At 40.3% G+C, this 22,428-nt stretch overlaps 1 protein-coding gene across 1 annotated transcript; it reads right to left on the bottom strand.

Annotated features, from left to right (window-relative positions):
• Window positions 1-196: 196 nt before the first annotated feature.
• On the bottom strand, window positions 197-21,645 carry akap12a (A kinase (PRKA) anchor protein 12a). Its single transcript, XM_038299518.1, has 4 exons — window positions 21,409-21,645; window positions 8,781-8,871; window positions 386-7,921; window positions 197-300 (listed from the first exon to the last, which is right to left on the bottom strand). The coding sequence occupies exons 1-3, from the start codon at window positions 21,508-21,510 to the stop codon at window positions 420-422; spliced, it is 7,695 nt and encodes a 2,564-aa protein (XP_038155446.1). The 5' UTR covers window positions 21,511-21,645; the 3' UTR covers window positions 197-300; window positions 386-419.
• Window positions 21,646-22,428: the final 783 nt, after the last annotated feature.

Raw genomic sequence — 22,428 nt, 5'->3', positions numbered from 1 at the left:
GATCATCTAGTTAAATTGTTCTTGGTCTTTTTAAAGACAGAATTAACATGTTACATACAAGTAGGAGGATTGCACATTATTAGTAGTCTAAACGCACGGTCGATGTGGTCACACCTGAAATCCCACTATCTTTACCCTAAGGAGAATAACAGTTTTCCCTGCCCAAACCACACCTAAATAATAATCATATTTTTTAAAATCCAGGATGATATCACCACTAAATATGGGAGTTGTCATATTTAGTGACACTTGATGTCATGGGAAATTCTTTAGTGGCTTCTTTGTTATGATTGTCCAAACCTAGAAAAAGAGGAAAAAGCAGCTGTTAAATTCAATTGTCAACGAGTTAACTGAAGACTAACGAGTTTAAAGGGAGATATTTTACCTGGCTTTAACCCAAGGGTTGCGTTATAGTGGCTTCATTCCACTGCAGGGACACTGCTTCCAAGCTCCTCAAGTGCAACATCGAAATCCTCCCCTTCACTTTCTATTTCACCTGTTTCTTTTTTCTGTTTGCTCTGTTGGCTTTCTGTGTCCTCAGTCTCCAGACTACTTGCCATCTCAAACTCCATCTCAGGCTCTGCTTCCTCCTTTTGTTCACTCTCACTCTGTAGCTGGATATGTTCGTCCACCTGATCTATGGTTGTCTGTGGGACATGCTGTGGATAGATGTCCTCCTCTGCATCCAGCCACACATCATTTTCATCCTCTGACTGCCTAAAAGCCCAGCCTTTTTTTAACTCGGAGAGCAGAGGCTTACTCAGGAGCACTGCTCTCTTCTCTTGTCGTGATGATTGGACAACATCCACGGCCTGGACCTTTGTTGTGGCTCTTTCAGTAGATTGGATTTGTTCATACCATTCTGTCCTTTCCACTGCTTGGATGCCCACATCTTGTAACACTGGCTGACTTGCAATTAAGGCCCTCTGGTTTAAGTGTGTCTCGGGATCTGCTTCGGTGACACTGACTGCCTGCACTGCGACCTCATTTAGTTCTGTCTGTTTCTTGCATTCATCTCCTTTAGGTACTGACTCCTCTGCCTGAACTCCAGCGTCAAAAACATCAACCTGTCTAACGGGTTCAGGTCTCTCTGTAGGTGCAGCTGAAGGCCATGTTTGGGTTTTAGCTTGAGCAAACTGTATATTCAGTTTAAATTCTAAGGACAGGCTAGAGGGGGACTCAAGGTTCCCTGCTGAGGAGATTACTCCGGTGTTTTGGGGGACAGCTAATCCAGCAGTGCCAGCAGTGGCGACTTGTGTGTGAGTAGTTGGCAGAGGTTCCATGGGGCTTTCATTGGGGTCTTTTACAGCTAACACCTCTGCTCTTACATCTCCTACTGCAGTGATTATTTCTGGCTCAGCAGCTTTTGCTTCCTCCAAATCCTCTTTGTGGTCCTTGATGGACACTTCAGAGCTTTGGGGACTACTGGACAGTAGCTTGGATTCTTCAAGTTGCTCAACAGGGATTCCAGAGTTCTCAGTAACAGTTAAAGCCTCCTCCTCTTGTCCATTGACCATCTCAGTGCTGTCAATGATCAATGTATCTTCTTCTGTTTGAACCAATTCCTTTTGATCTGTCTCACAAACTTTTTGTATAATTTCTTTCAATTCAATGTCCTGTTCCTCATTTTCAGAGGCCAAGTCGGATGCTGACTCTGGTAAGTTACTTGTTATGTGCTGCATGACATCTTGAACTGTCACCTGGATTCCTTCATATGCGCCTCCTTCTTCAATTCCCGCAGTCGCTGAGATATTCTCTACTTCCTGAATGTTTTCCTGACACACATCAATGGTCCCCTTAACTTCTGTAACCCCTACCTGGATCACTGTGTCTACTATCTTCTCGGCTGATCTGATCTCAACATCCATCAGGTGCACCTGGACTTTGTGATTGACCTCGATCTCCACGGGCGGAACATTCATCTTCAAAACAGCGCTGCTGGGCTCTGCTGCCTGATTTATTTCATCTAACACTAATGGTGCCGTAGTCTCTACTGTATCAATGAATTCTGACTCACTGACCATTTTAGCCGTTAAAGCTTCACAAACCACAGCACTAGGTTTCTCAGTTGAAACCTCCTTCAGATTACTCATAACTTCGTGTGATATGACGTTACTAACGGTTGCAGCAACTTTTATCTCAGCGTCTGAAAGAAGATCCACTTTCGCCCCCTCTACCCTCTCCTGCTGCTCACAGAGATTCACTTCGTTCCTGGATTCCTCTGAAACTTCTGCTGTGTCTATACAATCTGGCAGGATTTCCTCAAGACTTGTTGTTTTTTCTAGGACCTCTGCAGTCCCTGGACTCTCATCAACTGATGATATGTGAACTGCTGTTGGTGCCTGTAACCCTTGCAGATCTTCAAGAACATTTTCTTCATCCTTGACTTTAGCATCACATGGTTCAGCATCAGTTTCTTGATCCAACTGCTGTGCAACGTTGCCCTCTGGCTCTTCTTTAGCAATGTCAATGTCTTCCGGTTGAGGAACATCTTGAAGCATTGTTTGCAGTTCAACTTTTTCAGTTGTACTTTCCTCTTCATTTGGTGCAGTTGTTTGTTGACTTGTATCTAGATCTGAGGTAATGTCTTGTGCATCTGAGAGTGAACCTTCTAGTTCCTCACAGAGAGGTTCTTTCAAATCGGTAATAATTAATTCATCTGTGACCTTTTCCACTACTGAAGTATCATATATCACGTCCGTATCACAAGCTTCACAGCTAATATCTGCTGGATCTAGTGGAGGCGCTAAAGAAGGTTCTGGTTCCAGAGCTTGTTTGGTTTCAGGAGTATCTTCTGCTTGAACATCTAGTGTCTGAGTTTTAGGTGTCTCTTCAGCTGTTTCTGCTTTTGGTACAGTTTCATAAGGTGTTATGTCTTTTTCCAGAATCTCAACTCTGCTTCCCTCTGACTCCAGTATGGCATCTTGTGCAACATCTATGGCGTCTTTAATCTCAGAAACATGTGCAACTTCCGAGGACTCCAATGCAGTAATTGTTGTTTGTAGCTCTTTGTTGTCTTGCTCTTCTTGTGCTTCAGGGAGGGACTTTGCCAGTTCAAGTTCCTTGTAATTTGTTACTCCAGCTAAAATGTTTTCAGGGCATAAGGCCTCCTTATCAAGGGACTTAACTGCATCTTCTTCTAAATTAATTATTGGTGCTTGCGAGGATATTTCCTCTTTAACCTGGTTGATTTGATCAGCATCTGTTTGTGGATTTATGCCTTTGATTTTATTAGTTACTTCTTGTTTTTCTTCCTGATTGTCCATTTCAGTGTCTTTTATAAGGGATTGAGTAATATCCTCATCGGACTTTACAGATTTAAATTCTTCTGCAAGTTCAGCGTTTTCAGTTTGAGCTGCATCTGCTTTTGTCTCTTTGTCTTCTGGCTCATCTGGGACCTCAGTGACCAACTCTACGTGTTTGGATTCTTCTGTTTCAGCTGCATCTGCTTTTGTCTCTTCTTCTTGTTCATCTGGGACCTCAGTGACCAACTCTACGTGTTTGAATTCTTCTGTTTCAGCTGCATCTGCTTTTATCTCTTTGTCTTCTGGCTCATCTGGGACCTCAGTGACTAACTCTACTTGTTTGGATTCTTCGGTTTCAGCTGCATCTGCTTTTGTCTCTTTGTCTTCTTGTTCATCTGGGACCTCAGTGACAAACTCTTCGTGTTTGGATTCTTCTGTTTCAGCTGCATCTGCTTTTATCTCTTTGACATCTGGTTTATCTGGGACCTCAGTGACAAACTCTACGTGTTTGGATTCTTCTGTTTCAGCTGCATCTGCTTTTTTCTCTTTGTCTTCTTGTTCATCTGGGACCTCAGTGACAAACTCTTCGTGTTTGGATTCTTCTGTTTCAGCTGCATCTGCTTTTGTCTCTTTGTCTTGTGGCTCATCTGGGACCTCAGTGACAAACTCTTTGTGTTTGTATTCTTCTGTTTCAGCTGCATCTGCTTTTATCTCTTTGTCTTCTTGCTCATCTGGGACCTCAGTGAGAGACTCTACTTGTTTGGATTCAACTGTTTCAGCTGCATCTGCTTTTGTCTCTTCTTCTTCTTGTTCATCTGGGACCTCAGTGACCAACTCTACGTGTTTGAATTCTTCTGTTTCAGCTGCATCTGCTTTTATCTCTTTGTCTTCTGGCTCATCTGGGACCTCAGTGACCAACTCTACTTGTTTGGATTCTTCGGTTTCAGCTGCATCTGCTTTTGTCTCTTTGTCTTCTTGTTCATCTGGGACCTCAGTGACAAACTCTTCGTGTTTGGATTCTTCTTTTTCAGCTGCATCTGCTTTTATCTCTTTGACATCTGGTTTATCTGGGACCTCAGTGACAAACTCTACGTGTTTGGATTCTTCTGTTTCAGCTGCATCTGCTTTTTTCTCTTTGTCTTCTTGTTCATCTGGGACCTCAGTGACAAACTCTTCGTGTTTGGATTCTTCTGTTTCAGCTGCATCTGCTTTTGTCTCTTTGTCTTGTGGCTCATCTGGGACCTCAGTGACAAACTCTTTGTGTTTGTATTCTTCTGTTTCAGCTGCATCTGCTTTTATCTCTTTGTCTTCTTGCTCATCTGGGACCTCAGTGACCAACTCTTCGTGTTTGGATTCAACTGTTTCAGCTGCATCTGCTTTTGTCTCTTTGTCTTCTTGTTCATCTGGGACCTCAGTGAGAGACTCTACTTGTTTGGATTCCTCTGTTTCAGCTGCATCTGCTTTTATCTCTTTGTCTTCTTGCTCATCTGGGACCTCAGTGAGAGACTCTACTTGTTTAGATTCTCCTGTTTTAGCTTGGGAAATGTCTAACAGTAATAATTCTTCATCAGGGGACAGGGCAGATGTATTTTGTGACTCTAATGTTGGCACTTCAACGGTTTGAAATACTGAAATCAATACTTCTTTGTTTAGCGTCTCAAGCATGTCCTCCTCCAACTGGATTGGTGGACTTATGTCAGTTTCAGCTCCAGCTATTTGAGGTTCCTTGTTTGTTTTGGTTACTTCAGTAAGATCCTGTGACAGTATTTCAGATGGCTCCGTGTCCTCTGCGGATCTTTCCTCATGTGACTGAATATTACGCTCTACATTGGTCAACTCGACTTTTTCTGCTCCAGCCTGTTTTTCTAACTCATCCACTGCTGCAGAAGATAAAGCCTCATTTTGGGCTTGCTCAAAGGCCATTTCTTTGGTTTCAGTGTCCAGCTCTGTTGCAGGATGTTCTTCCTCCTTCTCATATGCTTCCTCCAAGTCATCTGCTGATGGAACAGCTAGTTCTTCTTCTTTAGAGTGTGTTTTTCTGCTGTCCTGCTCAGTTTGATCAGTCAAAACATCCTCAGTTCCTGCATCTTCTTTAGGTAAACTCTCTGAAGATGCCTCTTCATCTACATCCCCTGTATCTTCAACCGCATGTTGCCTCTCTTCAACAATTTGCATATCCTTAATGTCTTTTTGTAACTCTGAAATATTTACTTCATAGACTTCATCTGCAGCAGGCTTGGCAGTGTCAAGCAACTCTTTAGGAACTTCTGAAGAAATTTCTGTTAAAATGGCTTCATTAAGGTGAGATATACTTTCGGCTTGGGCCGTTGCTGTGACTTCATTCACTGCATCAATTTCTTCAGCATTTAAGCCGGTTTTTATGCTTGCTACATCTGATTCTCTGTGTATTTCCAGTATTTTTGGCTTCTCTAATACAGACGATTCAAGTATTTGATTGGAGGCTAAACAAACAACTCTTTCAGGGTTCGGTTCCTCTAAGAACACTGGAACTGCTTTTGGGCTTATGGCGATAGTCTCAGAAACCTGCTGGAGGAGGGTCTCTGTGTTTAGGACGCTGTACTCTGCAGGGACAGGTGTTGTGTTGCCAGATGTTTTTGAAGACTCTGATAACTGGGATAATGCAGAAACCATCTCAGTTTCATCTGCCAGGGTAACATCTGCTGGTTCTGGAGCAGTAATGGCCTCAGATGTAATCTCCAACAGATCCTCTGCTATTGTTTCATCTTTAGCTGCCTCCTCTGAGGCCGGGGTGTTCTCTGTGAGGACTCCCTCTTCCGGTATGTCACTGAGATGTTGATGCTCGCTTGATTCTGTGAGCTCATTGTGTTCTTCATTTGTAGCAACAGCCGATGAAGCATCCTTTTCTAAAGCTCCTTCATTGTCTGGGATGTCATTTGCCTGAACTTGCACAGTATCCTTAGACTGGACTTCCTCTTTGATTTCGTTTATGTCCATTTGATGCGTATTGTCTGCATCTTTTTCTGCCATTGTTTGTGTTTCTGTTAAATCAAACTCAGACAGTGGAACCACAGCTGGTGTCTCAGAGTCTTCATCACAGACGCTTGCTATCTCTTTACTAACCTCTTCAGGGGAAACATCAACAGACTTCCTTGTTTTCCTTCCTGACAGGAGCCTTATTATGGAAAAGGAAGAATCCTCTTGGTCGATTTCGCTGATACGTTCCCCCTCATCCTTAGATTTTCTTTTGGGAGTGACAAGCTTTTTGAATGATTTCCATGTTGAGCCTTCGTCTCCCTCTGGAGGACCTTCTGTCTCTTTAGGGGGTGAAGCCAGAACCTCCTGCACCTCAGTAGAAACTCTTGATCCTGCTTCTTTAGATCTGTCGTTTTGCCTGTTCTCTTCACCATCCAACTGAGGTGTGTCATCCTCGGAGTCGGAGGTTTTCCGGCTTCTTCTCCTCCCTGATCCACACAGCACAGCTTCCCATGACACAGACGAGTCTTTTCTCCTTTTTCCCTCCTCCGTGCTTTGATCCGATATTTGCTCCCCTTCAACTGATTTCTCTCCATCTTTTGAACCTTGGATTGGTTCCTCTACATGGTCCACAGACGACTTCTTCCTCCTTTGGGGAGTAACAAGTTTTTTGAAGGAAAACCAAGCCCCATCTTCCCCACTCACTCCCTCAGCAGATGTCTGGGCAGAGGTTTCATCTTTCTTATTTTCAGCAGACTCTACAGATGACAGATGCTGATCTGAAACGTGTTCTCCAGAGTCAGACAGCTTTGCATCACTGGATTTTCTGCCTTTTTGCTTTTTACTGCGCTTCTTGAAACTTGAGCCTGACAAAAGCCTTTTTAGGGGACTCTCTTGAACAATTTCCTGAGAGTTTGTGATTTCATCTACAACAATCAATGGTGCTTTAGCTTCCTCCTGGACTTCAGCTGATTTGGTGATTAGGTTCTCCACTTTAGCATCAAGAACTGGAGTGACATCTTCATCATGTAGCTCATCATTTCCAGCCTGGGTCACATTTACTTCACCTTCTACCAGTTCTTTCTCACCCACCTCTTCATCTTCAAGCTTTTTTTTCTTTCGAAGACCAGAAAAGATCCCAGTTGTAAAAAACTTTTTAAATGGACTTGCAGTTTCATCAAGACCAGTTGGAGATGCTGGATGTGGTTCCTCTTGTGGCGTAGTATCCTCATTGAGAAGTGGAGATGTTTCATGTGATATTATTTCCTCATTGGTTTCGGCTGTTTTTTCTCCTTCTTTTTCCTGAAAATCATCAGGTGTGTCATCTGTCAGTGTCTGGCACACAGTCGAGTCATTTTCCACAGCCTCCTCTGCTGTGATAAGTTCTGTTTGTTCCTCATCATCCTTGTTTATTTTGTTTGCAGCATCTTCACCCTTAATGTCTTCTGGTTTGCTTGGTTCCTCCTCCGACATGTCTATAGGTACGCCACCTTTGTCAGTGGAGCCTCTCTTAACTGTGAGTTTCAGACCAATGTTGCTGAAAAATTTCCTGAAACTTTCATTGATGTCATTCTGCTTGGCATCCATTTCGATCACATCCTCTTGTTCAACCAGTTCGTCTTCAATGTCTTTAGCCACATCCTTTAAATCGATTTCATTTTCTAAAGGTGTCTCTTTATCCTCCACTGCTTCTGTAATATTTATTTCTGGACAAATGGCAGCTAAACAAAAAAAAAAAAAAGAAATTATAAATATTTATTTCTTCTGCTGATATTATTCTCAGATGTTCTGTTAATACATTTGGAAACACATTATACAAAGACAAATAATGTCTCTACAATTGATTCTATATTATTTCAGAATTTCCCTGTTTTACGTCGATTATGATTACCACAAAAATAGTCTGTTTGCTGAATACCAGACAAATGGGAGATATACCTAGATTTGATGATGTCTTAGCGTTTAAACCTTCTAATTGGTAATTTAAGTTAATTTGAGGTACACCTGTGGGTGTATTTTAGCAAACACCAAAAGCGTCTTTTCTATGTGTGACATCATGGGAAAGTTCAACAATATTATACAAAACACGGAAGCAGGAGCATAATGTTGTGGGGTTTGATGCATTTCTCATAATATATAGTTTCAAAAGGAAAGAATCAATGTGAAAATATTGATTCACCAACATGAGATTTTATTGTTTGAATTTGGGAACCATATGTTTCTCCCATTAGACAAAGACCACAAAATTGTATCGAGCAAAAAGAGAGAGGTCTGGGTGCGGACTAGGTAGCTCAGACAAACTGGTTATTTCAGGAGGAAAATTCCAACAAACTATGAAACAACAAACTGAGGTGTTTTGGGAAGAAAACCCAAAACACCCCGGGCAGAGTTTAAAATGTTAGGAAAATGTATGTACACTTCTGAATTTGAAGATATTCTAAAAAGTCTCGTCTGGCATTAAGCAAGTAGAGATAATTTTGGCAATCATGACATAAAACAAGAAGTATTTTTTTCTGATAAAACGTCCTATTTACTACGAAGGTAAATATCTGGTTTTGTGTCTAAACTATGGTTTCCTACCTTCTATATCTTCACAGTTGCCATTCAGCTCTGATATGGAGCTCTCAGCTTTCTTGTTGATGTCGGAGATCTGTCCATTTTTTTGGAGAACCTGAAAAAAAAGCACAAAATCATCTATTGATGCATCAATTTAAACGTGGCAGGCAACTAGCTCATCAGCGAAGGAGTGTAAAGCAGAAAAAGAACTGCGGTTTATCCGAGTTGTGTTTGTGCCCATGTTTTGTGAGGCAGAGATTGATTCCTATTTTGATGAATTTGAGCAGATAACCATGGCAACTGAGTGGCCTAAAGACATTGCTCCAGTGTAAGCTGGTGGGTAAAGCACAGGGGGTTCTGTTTACACGTTCCATTGAGGATAGCTTGAAGTAAAATATGCTTAAAGAGTCAATATTTCATTCTTATGAACTTGTACCAGAGGCTTACAGACAAAAATTCAGGAAACACACAAAACCTAATGGCCAAACATTTGTTGGGTTTCCCAGATAAGAAGGCATACATTTGGACAAATGGTGCACTGCTAAGGCCCTTGACAGACTAATGGTCTAGATCCCTACTTCAAACATTTTACATCAAAAGGTTTTGTTTCCAAAAGGGGAGATCGAAAAAGCCAACAGCCAGTGACTATAATTTAGATACAAGAGGCTCACAATCCATGTTTCATGCAGATATCTATCCTTTATCTAAGAGGACTTCATGTAATTCCAGAGTGATAGTTCAGGGTATTGGAATGACACATGTTTTGGCTCTTTACACTTTCGTTGTGAGCATTTTTCTCTGGTTGAAGGCCTGTTCAAGCATGCTTTTGCCCCTTCCCTTCTGATAAGGGGTGTTGATTTCATCCTAAGGATTTATATTGCAAGTGGAAGGGTCATACCTGCTCCTGGGGAGTTGAATAGCCTTAGACAGACTTTATTTGTTATTTTGTACACACAAGTGTATACAAAAAAATTTCGTTCAGTACAGCTCTCAAGACATTTTTTATTTTTTAAAGTGCAGCCTTGTTAAAGGTAAGCAGCAGTAATAGTGTAGACATAGAACTGTATAGTTACAGTTCCAACATTCAGGTTTTTTGTTTTCTTTTTTGTTATTTTATAACCCTATTTTTAATAAAGTTCAGCAGTCTAATGTCAGTGGGGAAGAAACTGTTCTGGAATCTGCTGGACCTGCATCGGATGCTTCAAAGTCTCTTCCCATAGGGCAGCGTGGAGAACAGTCCATGGTGGGGGGGTGAGGGGTCATTTAAGATGTTATGGGCTTGGGCAAGCAGCGCTGGGATGAAATGTCTTTAATGGAGGGAAGAGGAGCCCAAATGATCTTCTCTGCTGTTCTCACCACTCTTCTCACCTTCTTCCAGTCTGAGGCGCTGCAGCCTCCACACCACACAGTGAGACAGCTGCTCAGAATGCTCTCTATGGTGCTTCTGTAGAAGGTGGGGAGGATGGGTGGGGGCAGGTGGGCTCTCCTCATCCTCCGCAAGAAGTCCAAGCGCTTCTGTGCCTTTTTGACCAGTGAGGTGGTGTTTACATTCCAGGTGAGGGTGTCTGTGATGTGCACCCCCAGGAATTTGGTGCTGCTGACCGCCTCTACACCTGAGCTGTTGATGACCAGTGGAGCGTGGTTAGGCCGGTTCTTCCTGAAGTCCAAGATGATCTCCTTCGCCTAATCTGGTAATTCTATTGTGTCTAAACCTTAAGAGAAGTTTCTCTTCTCGCTTGGTTTTCAGCATGTCACCTCTAGTCCATACCACCCTGAAAGTCTATGCTGCGTAAGCATTGGCACACATCTCCTAGGGATTGGGATGAAAGTCTCCCATTCTTCATGTTTGCTGCTTGGGAAAAATATAAGAGTCCCAGGGTTTTAGCCCAGTTGAGTTGGTCTTCGGATGTGATGTGAGGGGGCCATTAAAAGTCTTTAAAGAGACATGACTGTGAGAAGCCAGTCAGACATCAGTCAGAGTATGTAGCAAAGCACTATAGCAGCTTAAAAATGCTTGCTCCCTAGCACGAGACACTCTCACCAATTCTCAGGTAAAGATAAACCAGAGCTATGACAGAAAAGCGGTTGCTTGGTCTATTCAACCATGTGATCAGATCTTTCTGATTTTGCCTGCAATAGTCACTAAATTCTCTGGTCCATATGATGTCGACCGACAAATTAGTAAGAGCAATTATTTTATCCATACTTCTGAGCATGAAAAAAGAACTTGAGTGTATCACGTGAATGCGATGAAGAGTTATAGTCTCAGGGAATGCAGTCATGTGACCTCCCCCTCTCCTGTGGTTCCATTGGCAACAGTAGTTGCTCAGGACATGGAGGATGAGTTGGGTTTGGGTACAAAGCCACCTCAAGCACTTAGACTTGAATACAGAAATCTTGTCGGATTTGACCAAGTATTTCTCACATTTTACAGTTCCAATTGTGAGCTCTTGGAGCTATCCTTGTTATTTGGAGATGAAGCCAGATGGCAGTTTTGTAGAAACTTCTCTAGTACCCTCTGTGGTAATTCACTGTGATCACTCTGAGATTTACACACCTCCTTTTTTTCAAGTGCTGACTCTAGTGCCTGACTCCAGATGATAGAAACGTCAGGTATGTTGTGGAATGTATGTGGACTATGCATTTGGGGTACCCTATACATTTCTGCCCGTAGCCTTTTTAATGTCTAGTTCACTAGTTTAGCAGTTTGCGACACCCTCTGTATTTTTTGGTAATCACATTTCAGAAAAGGTTATTAGGTCTTTAATTTGTCTGATGTGGCCCATTAGCTGTAAGTGTTTGTTTAGGAAGTCTTTGTTATATTTATTTAATGTGTTTGGCACAACCATCTATCCCTTCCTCCGCTACAGGAAAAAGCTGCTGATATTCTTTTTTCCAGACCAGTCAAATAAATATAATATCAATCATTTTAAAGCATGATGTCCTTATTCCTTCCTTTTTTAAAAGGGTCATAGTGTAGCTGCCATCAGAGTCAACTCATTTAAATATTCTAATACTTAATTAAAAACGAGAGTTAATACAAATATTGAAATTAAAAGTTCAATCATAATAAATAAATACCTTTTGGTACATTTATGTTGTTTGTGTACATTGGTTAAAAAGCTCATTAAAATGTAAGGAGGAACCTATGTTTTTTGTTCCGCATTTCACGTTGTTGCCCATTTTTTTGCACGTTTCTTCAAGAAGTTTCACCAGAAAGCTTTAAGACTGATTTTCTAAGAAAAGCTGTATAAGTTATCTTTATTCCTCTGGAGTTTATGCGGCCAATGAGGTATGACTTTGTTTTACTTATATTTATTTGTGTAAAGCTTTATATTTGTTTTGAGCTAATTTGGGTTCTGTTTCCCTTCTTAGTTCTGACGGCATTTTTTGGGGCTTTATAAGACGTGTCCACAATAAATGGCTGTTAAAACCAAAAGAAAGACGTTGAGCCTTGATTATCTCTAGAGGAGTAACACATAGAATGATTATATGGGGTATTTGGTGCTGGTCCTTAAGGTCTCTGAATAGGGTGTGTAACATTAGTTGGGCTTCGGTCGCTCCGTCCCCCACTGGGGCCCGGTCTGGTCCAGTCAGCGGACATGGGCCTCGGTCCTCGTTTGAATTCGCCCGTTTTATGGTGGAAGTTTAGAATTGTGAGATTTGCAGAGAAAGGAGGTGTCGATGGGGTTTGAACTTCTCTGTACGTCCATTTCACCAACTGAACTATCGTTATTCATTTATGACAAGGTAAACTCGGTTTTGCATTCTATGACCCCTTTAACATTTGTTTTTTTGGTTATTTTAAATGTAATAAATGTCAACGTATTCAGTCAGTTAGCAAACTGTCTTACTTACTACCTCCTTAAATCAAGGGCAAATACACTTAATGGTGTAGAAAAAATAAAAATTCAGAACAGAGGCCAGGATCTGTTCTATAGGGGACACTGTCCCCTGTCTGGCAAAGTTAAAATAACCAGTTGACTTCACAGAGTAGCAGAGTTTGGACTGTGGGAACAAGCCAGAGTACCTGAAGAGAACCTGAGTTTACTGAGAGAAAATGCAGAAATATCCCAGGCCAGGATTCAAACCATTAAAGCCAAATGCACTACCATGCAGCCAAATTTCAGATCTAGAATACAGTTTGTCAGCAATTAATTTAAAGCTACAGTGTGTAATAATTACCGGGATATACAGTCAGAAATGTAATATATTATACATAACTATGTTATTTATCATCATCTACGAGCTCAGCCTCTTAACCTTAATATTTGCGTTGCCTTAGAATTCGTTATTTATAATTACATAGGAGCGGGTCTCGCAGCCATGGAGGCAGACATCTTTGCGTTACGGCAGCGCAGAACCAACAAACTAGCGATTGCAAGATCGCCAAAATGTCACAACGATGTAGAAAAATAATGGGTATATTTATTATCTTAAGTCTACATGAAATCTATACCCTACACAGACTAATGAAATACTATCTGTAAAATTATCTATGTAAACAAACCTCATCACTTGAGAAGGTAGGTGATGCGGACGTCGTGGAAGACATTTTTGTCCCGTAACGCTCGCCGTACTGTTGGGGGGGAGAAGCGGTGGGGGGGAGATGTTCATGTTGCTGCAGTCTGCAGTCTGACCGCTAGATGTCGCTAAAAGTTACACACTGTAGTTTTAAGTGCTTCACAAATACAGGTGCTGGTCATAAAATTAGAATATCATGAAAAAGTAGATTGATTTCAGTAATTCCATTTAAAAAGTGAAACTTGTATATTATATTCATACATTACATACAAACTCATATATTTCAGATGTTTATTTTGTTTAATTTTGATGATTACAAATGACAACAAATGAAAATCTCAAATTCATCATATCAGAAAATTAGAATATTGTGAAAAGGTTCAAAATTGATGGCCCCTGGTGCCACACTCTAATCAGCTAATTAACTCAAACCACCTGCAAAAGCCTTTAAATGGTCTTTCAGTCTAGTTCTATAGGCTACACAATCATGGGGAAGACTGCTGACTTGACAGTTGTCCAAAAGACGACCATCGACACCTTGCACAAGGAGGGCAAGACACAAAAGGTCATCGCTAAAGAGGCTGGCTGTTCACAGAGCTCAGTGTCCAAGCACATTAATAGAGAGGCGAAGGGAAGGAAAAGATGTGGTCGAAAAAAGTGTACAAGCAAGAGAGATAACCGCACCCTGGAGAGGATTGTGATACAAAACCCATTCAAAAATGTGGGGGAGATTCACAAAGAGTGGACTGCAGCTGGAGTGAGTGCTTCAAGAACCACCACACACAGACGTATGAAAGACATGGGTTTCTGCTGTCGCATTCCTTGTGTCAAGCCACTCTTGAACCACAGACAGCGTCAGAAGCGTCTTGCCTGGGCTAAAGAGAAACAGGACTGGACTGCTGGTGAGTGGTCCAAAGTCATGTTCTCTGATGAAAGTAAATTTTGCATTTCCTTTGGAAATCAAGGTCCCAGAGTCTGGAGGAAAAGAAGAGAGGCACTTCATCCACGTTGCTTGAAGTCCAGTGTAAAGTTTCCACAGTCAGTGATGGTTTGGGGTGCCATGTCATCTGCTGGTGTTGGTCCATTGTGTTTTCTGAGGTCCAGGGTCAACGCAGCCACATACCAGGAAGTTTTAGAGCACTTCATGCTTCCTGCAGCTGACCAACTTTTTGGAGATGCAGATTTCATTTTCCAACAGGACTTGGCACCTGCACACAGTGCCAAAGCTACCAGTACCTGGTTGAAGGACCATGGTATCCCTGTTCTTAATTGGCCAGCAAACTCTCCTGACCTTAACCCCATAGAAAATCTATGGGGTATTGTGAAGAAGAAGATGCAATACACCAGACCCAACAATTCAGAAGAGCTAAAAGCCACTATTAGAGCAACCTGGGCTATCATAACACCTGAGCAGTGCCACAGACTGATCGACTCCATGCCACGCCGCATTGCTGCAGTAATACAGGCCAAAGGAGGCCCAACTAAATACTGAGTGCTGTACATGCTCATACTTTTCAGTTGGCCAACATTTCTATAAATCCTTTGTTTTTATTGGTCTTCAGTAATATTCTAATTTTCTGATATGATGAATTTGAGATTTTCATTTGTTGTCATTTGTAATCATCAAAATTAAACAAAATAAACATCTGAAATATATGAGTTTGTATGTAATGTATGAATATAATATACAAGTTTCACTTTTTAAATGGAATTACTGAAATCAATCTACTTTTTCATGATATTCTAATTTTATGACCAGCACCTGTATATTATAAAAGGCTGGGGAAATATTCTTGATTGATTCTTTGATATTTCTTTAATTTTAAGTTTTTAAATAATGGTTTCTAAACAAACAATAACATCCAGTTACTGTTGAAAGGCAGTGACTGTGACCTTCGCCTAATAGCCTCACTCTCAAGTCCATAAGATAGATTAGTGCGTTGAGTCTGAGCAGGGTTTAGAGACAGAGGAACACATGCCAAACTAGTGTGAGGTTATTTACTAAACATATCAGGATAGAAATTGCTGTCAGAGTTGTAAGGAAATTAAAATATTTGGCCAAACTTTTGGAGTTGATGTCCGTTTCTGTTATTTACTAATGTGAGAAAAGACCAAATTATTCTCAAGGAATTAACGCTACGTAAATTCAGGACAAATGATTAAATGTCATAATATGATTAGAACATACTTTCCAGTCAACAGATACTCTCTGAGTATTTATTTCACAAGGCTCTTTACCAGACAGCCCATTCAAACAGATCCAATAGATCCAATTTCACTTTAGTTACATTACAGTAATATTTATTAAATAAGACCAACTGTTAAAAAAACAAGACCTGGCCAAGGAAACCCAGACGGCTGTACCCAGTCAGTGACTTTAAAGAAGCTGCTACTTCTAAGCACGCAAGGAAAGGAACAACTCTTTAAACAAGAACAGACCTATTTTTAATACTTTTGAAAAGAAAATTAATAGATTTATTTTACAATTGTTTTGACATCTTATTTTTTTAAGTTGTGAGGGTGCTTAAATATGAGTTCGCATATTTCATCGTAGGTGGTTTCCCAATTAGGTTTATCTTTTTTTTTTACTTTTTTTTATTATGTTTTGTTTTATATATATATATATATATATATATGTAATTATGTATGCATATATATATATATGTATATAAAATAAATATGATCAAGATATTTTTTCCTTGTCATTCAGTTGGAAGATATTTGGGTTTTGTTTTGTTTTGTTCTTTTTTTACTAGCCTAGTAAACTAGCCCTACCCGCCAGCAGCCAAAATCTTTTTTGGATGTAAGTGGTCTAGCCTCAATCAATGCCTCAGGCCCTAGAACTGGCGGGCCAATGACAACGCAGAGATGTGTTTTGAATTTTTGGATGCAAAGCAGGCGGGGTTTTGAGGCTGTGACGACAAAGTCGCGCGACCCAGGAGAAAGCGCAACAAGGAAGATGGAAACAACTATTGAACATTTCTCGTTTCACTCCGCTTAAGAAGGATTAGACTTGGGGTTTTCGTTGAAACGTGAGCAGGAAGCGGCTCTACGCTCATTCATTTTTAAGAAGGACATATTCGCCGTTTTACCGACAGGCTGTTTGTGTACACCCCCCACCAGCATTTTGAAATGCTTCCTACGTCACAGTCAGTTGCTCTCATTGGTCAGAGCGTTGGCCAATAGGCACAGCAGGGGCGCAGATAGGTTTTTGAAACTGTGGGGGACAGTTACTATAGGGCTTGGTCGTCGTGACGTAAGCACTTCGCGTCGCCGCCATGTTGAATGCGTCTTTTACCGCGGCTCAGACTACTGCCTATGACTACCGCATACTGTACTCCCTCTCAGCCGTGTTTTAATTTGATTAATTTCACCTTAACTTGATTTCAACCATGGTAAACCGTTGCTGTATTGTGGGCTGTAACAGCTCAACACATCATCGCCATGGGAACAACATAGAAAATGGGTTAACTTTCCACCGCTTTCCTGACTGGAGGCGTAACCATGGAGACCAAGCATCAGAGATAAAGAGTCGTCGGCTAGCTTGGATCGCGGCTGTAAGACGACCGAACATAACTTTCCACAGTATTCCAATGTCATTGAGAGTGTGTTCCCTGCATTTTCATTCTGGTAAGTTAAAGATGCACGGTTTTATTTTATAGCCTACTTTGTTTCTTTCCTTCAAAGTTGGGATCTTTTACGGGAAAATAATAAAAACGGCAGCGGGAAAATGCTCAAATACGTGAGAAACCCGGAGGGTTGGCAGTTAACGTTACTAACTACATCTTTGAAACACATAGCAGCTAGTTAAAAGTGCATTACATGCGTGAGTGGTTGTTAGCACTAGCGGTTAGCAGTTGCTAAACTAGCAGGTTCCAGAGCCCGTCTGATCACAGCTTACCTTCGTACGGATTACTGTGTCCGCACTGTTTGCTGGCTTTATGATCTGCAGCTCCTGAACCCATCCATTCATGAGCTGCACATGAGACTCCAAGGACTTGTAGCTTGGGAACTGTTTTGAAGTATAGGCGCTCACTCATCGGTGCTCCACTCATTGTTTGGAACTTTATATGGATCCAAATGATTAACAATGCTGATTTTGTCACCATACCGGTCCCTGGCTTCTCTATTTAATGTGTCCCGGTAAATTCCAGATCCTTTTCGGGATTTTAACATCTTTTTTCTCTCTACTTCTGTCTCTTCTTTCAACAACAACGTTGTGTCAGAGCTATGCTTACGTTTGCGTAGCAGTCAGTATGGCTGCGACGTCCCACAATGCAACGTGGATCCCGAGCCCTATTACGGGCTATTACTCAGCTATGACAACCCATCAGTCTTAATTGCCCATCATTGCAAGAAAATAACATGTATTGGTACCAAGTACACACCAAACATGCCACATGACGTGTGAAAAAAAAAAGGTTTTATTTAAACATGGACTGACTTTAAGTGCAGGCTGTAAACACACAGAAACACGAACAGCAAAGCCTACATATATACAAAAACAAATTTGTAAATAAGTACTTTACATGGCTTTTCAATAAATGGCCTCAAATGAAGAAAGTTGTGTGTCTACTTTGTCAAGGACTCTGTAGAACTCCACTTTGTGGTACTCCACAGCAGATTCTGGCCTGTGTGCAGGTGCTGGCCCAGAATATCTCTTTGGGGGCCTATGTGTTCGAGATAGAGCAATGGGCTCTAGAGACAGCTTCTCAGCCATATCCACTGCTTCCTTAAAGACTGCCTCAAAGTGGGCTGGCTTTTTTTGTCCCGTAATCTCTCTTGGACAACTGAGACTGCAGAGACAATGCCCTCCAATGTCTGGGTGCTTTTTTGGAGCGATGTATTCAGCACTTCCAGTTCGCTCATTACATCTAAGGCCAGTGAGCCCCAGTAGCCCCAGTTTCAGTAAAATCTCAGGCTTTTAAATGTTGTAAAATCACCCATAAGTTTTAGGTGTTTTAGTCCTTTATAATTAAATTTATACATTCAAAAAACATAAGGAAGTTATTATCAACGTCTCACTCTACTTTACAGCTTTGTATTAACATTGCTTTAATGTGTGTTATTGTGTACAGCTGGGGATGCTAAGGGCCACGTTAATTATAGATAAAATAATTTACTGTTCTGTAGTTTAAGCAATTGTCATATTTGTAACATCACTATTCTTTCCTGTGACATGCACCTTTTATTTATTTATATATACACACACACACACACACACACAAACACACATATATATATATATATATATATATATATATATATATATATATATATATATACACACACACACACACATATATATATATATACACACACACACATATATATATATATATATATATATATATATATATATATATATATATATATATATATATATATATATATATATATATATATACATATATATATATATATATACATATATATATATATATATATATGAGAGAGAGATTCTTTCCTCCGAGTTACAGTGACATAGACAAACTTGAAGATACATGACATCCTCAAATTTCTATTCTATTAAAATTTCTGTATCTGTATAATGGGTCTGTTCTATATGTTGTCTTCTCAATTCAGAAGGCCCCATGCCTGTCTTTGCCTAGGGCCCTAAATTTCCTAAATCCGCCCCTGTGTAGTGGAATTTGTCTAGCTTTGAAGTTCGTTTTTCTCATGATTCAACCTGTAACAACCTAAACCATTTGGCTTGGCATAAATACGGATTCAAGTAGCCTACTGTAGCCTACACATTTCTGAAAGACCCCCGACAACTCCGGAAAAAGTCGGAACAGTCGATTTAATTATAAATAAATAAATGCCAGTCGATTCCCCCTGCCTCCCGCCTTATGACATTGGCACCTCTCTTCACGCTATTCTCACTGACCGTCTCTACTCTTTTTTCCACGGCGACATCGAACAGACAACCAAAAAAATGCAAAGTGATATGATGAACAGTTTACTTACAGTTGGTGCTTTTCGAAAAAAGGATGCAATTGTTTTCTGTTTTTTCGGTTTGGCTGGCCTCATGTTGATGTCCGGACTCCGGAATTGGGAACTGTCCCGCCACTACTGTCTGTCTGAGTAACCATGGAAACCAGGCTCGAGACGTAAACGCCAGAGACAGGATAACTTTTAGATTAGAATCTCTACGACGCAGGCAGCCTGCAGTTAAACAAAACGATTGCCCGTCTATGATCTGACTGTTTTATGTTGTTGTTGCAAAGCAGTAAATTAGAAAAAGCTTTTTGATTTTCTGTGAGTTTCGCCGTATGTTTTTTTTTTTTTTTTTTTTTTTTTTTTTTTTATAAAAGTGGGGGGGACGGATTGAGGGTAATTCGAATCTGTGTACGTCAGAACACCCCTGACGTACACGCTATCTGCGCCCTTGAGGCACAGACATTTTTTGAAGTCAACGGGTTGTTCTCATCAACAATCTTCTGATGTCTCAGTCATCGGGGCCAGACTAAATTACACATTTAATTTCACATTTAGTCTGGTTTATCAGGTTACTTTTTTTTTTTACTAATAATAACACCCTCAGGAAAAAAAACGTATCTGTCCTCTTTATGCAAAAAAACTGTTAATCTTTACTTCGAAATCTAAAAATAGAAGTTAACTTGATTATTCTTTAATTATTGCATTCCCTATTAAAGATGTCTGGCAAAAAATATAAATTTCCCTTTTTAAAAGTTTATTATTCAAAATTGTGTTTCTTTATTGGCTCTAAAAAAGTTAAATCTAGTTAGACTGAGGTGATAAATGGCCCTCTGGGTTGAAAAGGTTGCAAACCCTTGGACTAGGCCATAAATATCAGGAATAGACTTTACTCTAAGCAAATGATGTGTAAACCTTTAAGGCTTAAAAACGGGAAGTTTAGAGTACAAAATTTGGTTAAATGTTTTAGAAATTGAAAAAGTTAAAATGAATAAATTTTTCCAACCCAACAGTTAAAAGCCAAGTCGTTTCAGGGAAAGTTGGTGGATGTATAAGATCACTTTTTTCACTGTTGAATTAAATAAATTGAAATCCAAACCTGGTCCTTTGTGTTTACTTTTACATTTTCCATACTAAGTGTTTTATTAACCCCTTTTTCAAGGTCTTCTGTAATGGAAAATAGCAACCTAACATTTCATAAACATGTATCTGCATCTACCACCTGGACTGACAATATTTACATCATTCTTGAATTCTGGGGCAACATTTTAGACTCCCCTGCTCTACATCATCTATTCTAATTGTTCATGTATAGAGGGAAACCCCACCTTTAGTTTCTACAGCCTTTTTTCCTCCAGGTTCTCCTTTCATTCAGCTCCATCTATGTTTAATGAACTCTAATCAGCATCCTTTTCCCTGCAGAAGAAAAGCATGATTCCTTCACCACTATAATTCATGTTGAGATGGTGTTTCCCTGATGAGTAATTTTGATCCAAACCACCAAATGATTGCTGTTACAAACTTAATAAGGAAGTTTTTATAGGTTCTAAAATATTTCTATTCACAATTGTTTACGAGTTAAGAGTCATGTTAACAGATCTAGATGGTTGCTATGCTCTTATACTGAGATAATCACCTAAAGTTACATATATCAGCTGCTTGACGCATTTATGCCTTTTTTCAATGTGACAGAGCAGTGCATCATGTTAGACATCCTGTCCATCTGGTCCAGGTAATAATTCTTTACATAAATAATCAATGTTGCTTTCTGCTGAGTGCAGCAGAGAAGGAATATTATCCTTCCCCTGGGCTTTACTTTTGTTTTTCTAGGAGTGAGTTTCCCCTCCCCTCAGGAAATTCAAAACTACTCCATCATGAAGAAAATAACACAGATGGAAGTCAGTCTTCAAAACTTCAGAAAAAGTGGGATTATTTCATTCAAATTTCCAAACCTCTAGATGTTACAGTACAGCCATCCTTTGGTTTTAAAGAGCAATCCTGTTCTGCAGCACCAGCTGCACTGTCCTGCCAGCAGCAGAACCCAGCCTCAGCATCTTCCCCTGTTTTTAACCCATCAGCCCATCTCTATGGCACCTCTGCACACTTTATAACAGGTGAATTCCCTGCATGCGAGTTCTGACAGAACAGATCATTAATAGAACTTATCTGGTAGGAAAGATGATGTTACCTTGTTGTCGACGTCCTGCACATCCTTCACTTCTCCGCTCTCCTCCTCCTCCGCTGCTGCATCGCCTTTGGCCTCCCGTTGCGCAGACTGAGCGTCTCCCATAATCGGATCTGCAGCGCGTCACCGTCCGGACGGAAAGAGAAAATATCCCAAACGAGCGGAGGTCAGCTCTGAACTACTGCGGGATGGATCCTGGAAAAATAACTCTTTCCAACCCCCACCCCTCTCCAGTCAAACGCCTCCCTTTGAGATCACATGAAGCTATAAGGATCCGGAGCCCCTGGCCCGGTCCGGTCCGGCACGCCTCCTAATGCATCTGTGATGAAGGAAAAAACATAAAGAAAAAAGGTCCTGTAAACATTAGACAGAAGCTTTAGCACAGATCACGCAATGCCACCACAAACATTCACACATCAGCTTATTGCAAAACAAATATTAAGTTATTCTAAGGTAATTTTTCCTTATTTTAGAAGTTTTTCTGCTTATTTTATATGGAAATCGAGTCTTAAACTCATCTAAAGCCCACAGAATAACATTAAAGTATCATCAAAAATATTCATAGCTAATTACTCTAAAGACTTGAGGTAAAAACTGTTTTATTAATAACTTCTAGTTTGTGATGTAGAGTATATAGAAAGACGAATAATAGATCCACCCTCAGGATTCGTTTACAGATCAATCAGATTAAAACTTGAAGACATTTTTAATTAAATCTGTCACTAATGGCTGTCGAACAAAGAGGTTTCTTACCACTTGCTGACTTTATTAGAAAGAAATTGGTTTAAAAAAAAAGAAAGAAAGCAAGAAAAGAAAGCCATTACTAGGAAATGGCTGAAGGCAGAAGCTCCTAAAAGGGAAGATTGGGTTGAAATAATACATAATATTTATATTATGGAAAGGCTGACTTTTTCCATCAGATTTGAATCTGGAAAATGTAAAAATTATTGGGAAAATTGGTGAGGTTTTATTTCACCATGGAGATCAGTGGGTTTGGGTAGCCTTATAGAGTTACAGACTGTA

This window comes from Cyprinodon tularosa, unplaced genomic scaffold (assembly GCF_016077235.1).
Source record: "Cyprinodon tularosa strain WSP-4 unplaced genomic scaffold, ASM1607723v1 ctg430, whole genome shotgun sequence".
NCBI lineage: Eukaryota > Metazoa > Chordata > Actinopteri > Cyprinodontiformes > Cyprinodontidae > Cyprinodon > Cyprinodon tularosa.
This window is presented reverse-complemented; position numbering and strand designations above follow the sequence as displayed.

What these genes read in the sequence shown, in the direction of transcription:
- akap12a (XM_038299518.1), bottom strand. Translation starts at nt 21,510, where the DNA reads ATGGGAGACGCTCAGTCTGCGCAACGGGAGGCCAAAGGCGATGCAGCA. An exon ending in TGCAGGACGTCGACAACAAG is followed by an intron (nt 8,872 to 21,408) that starts GTAACATCATCT and finishes CTTTTTTTTCAG; the next exon opens with GTTCTCCAAAAAAATGGACA. An exon ending in CAACTGTGAAGATATAGAAG is followed by an intron (nt 7,922 to 8,780) that starts GTAGGAAACCAT and finishes TTTTTTGTTTAG; the next exon opens with CTGCCATTTGTCCAGAAATA.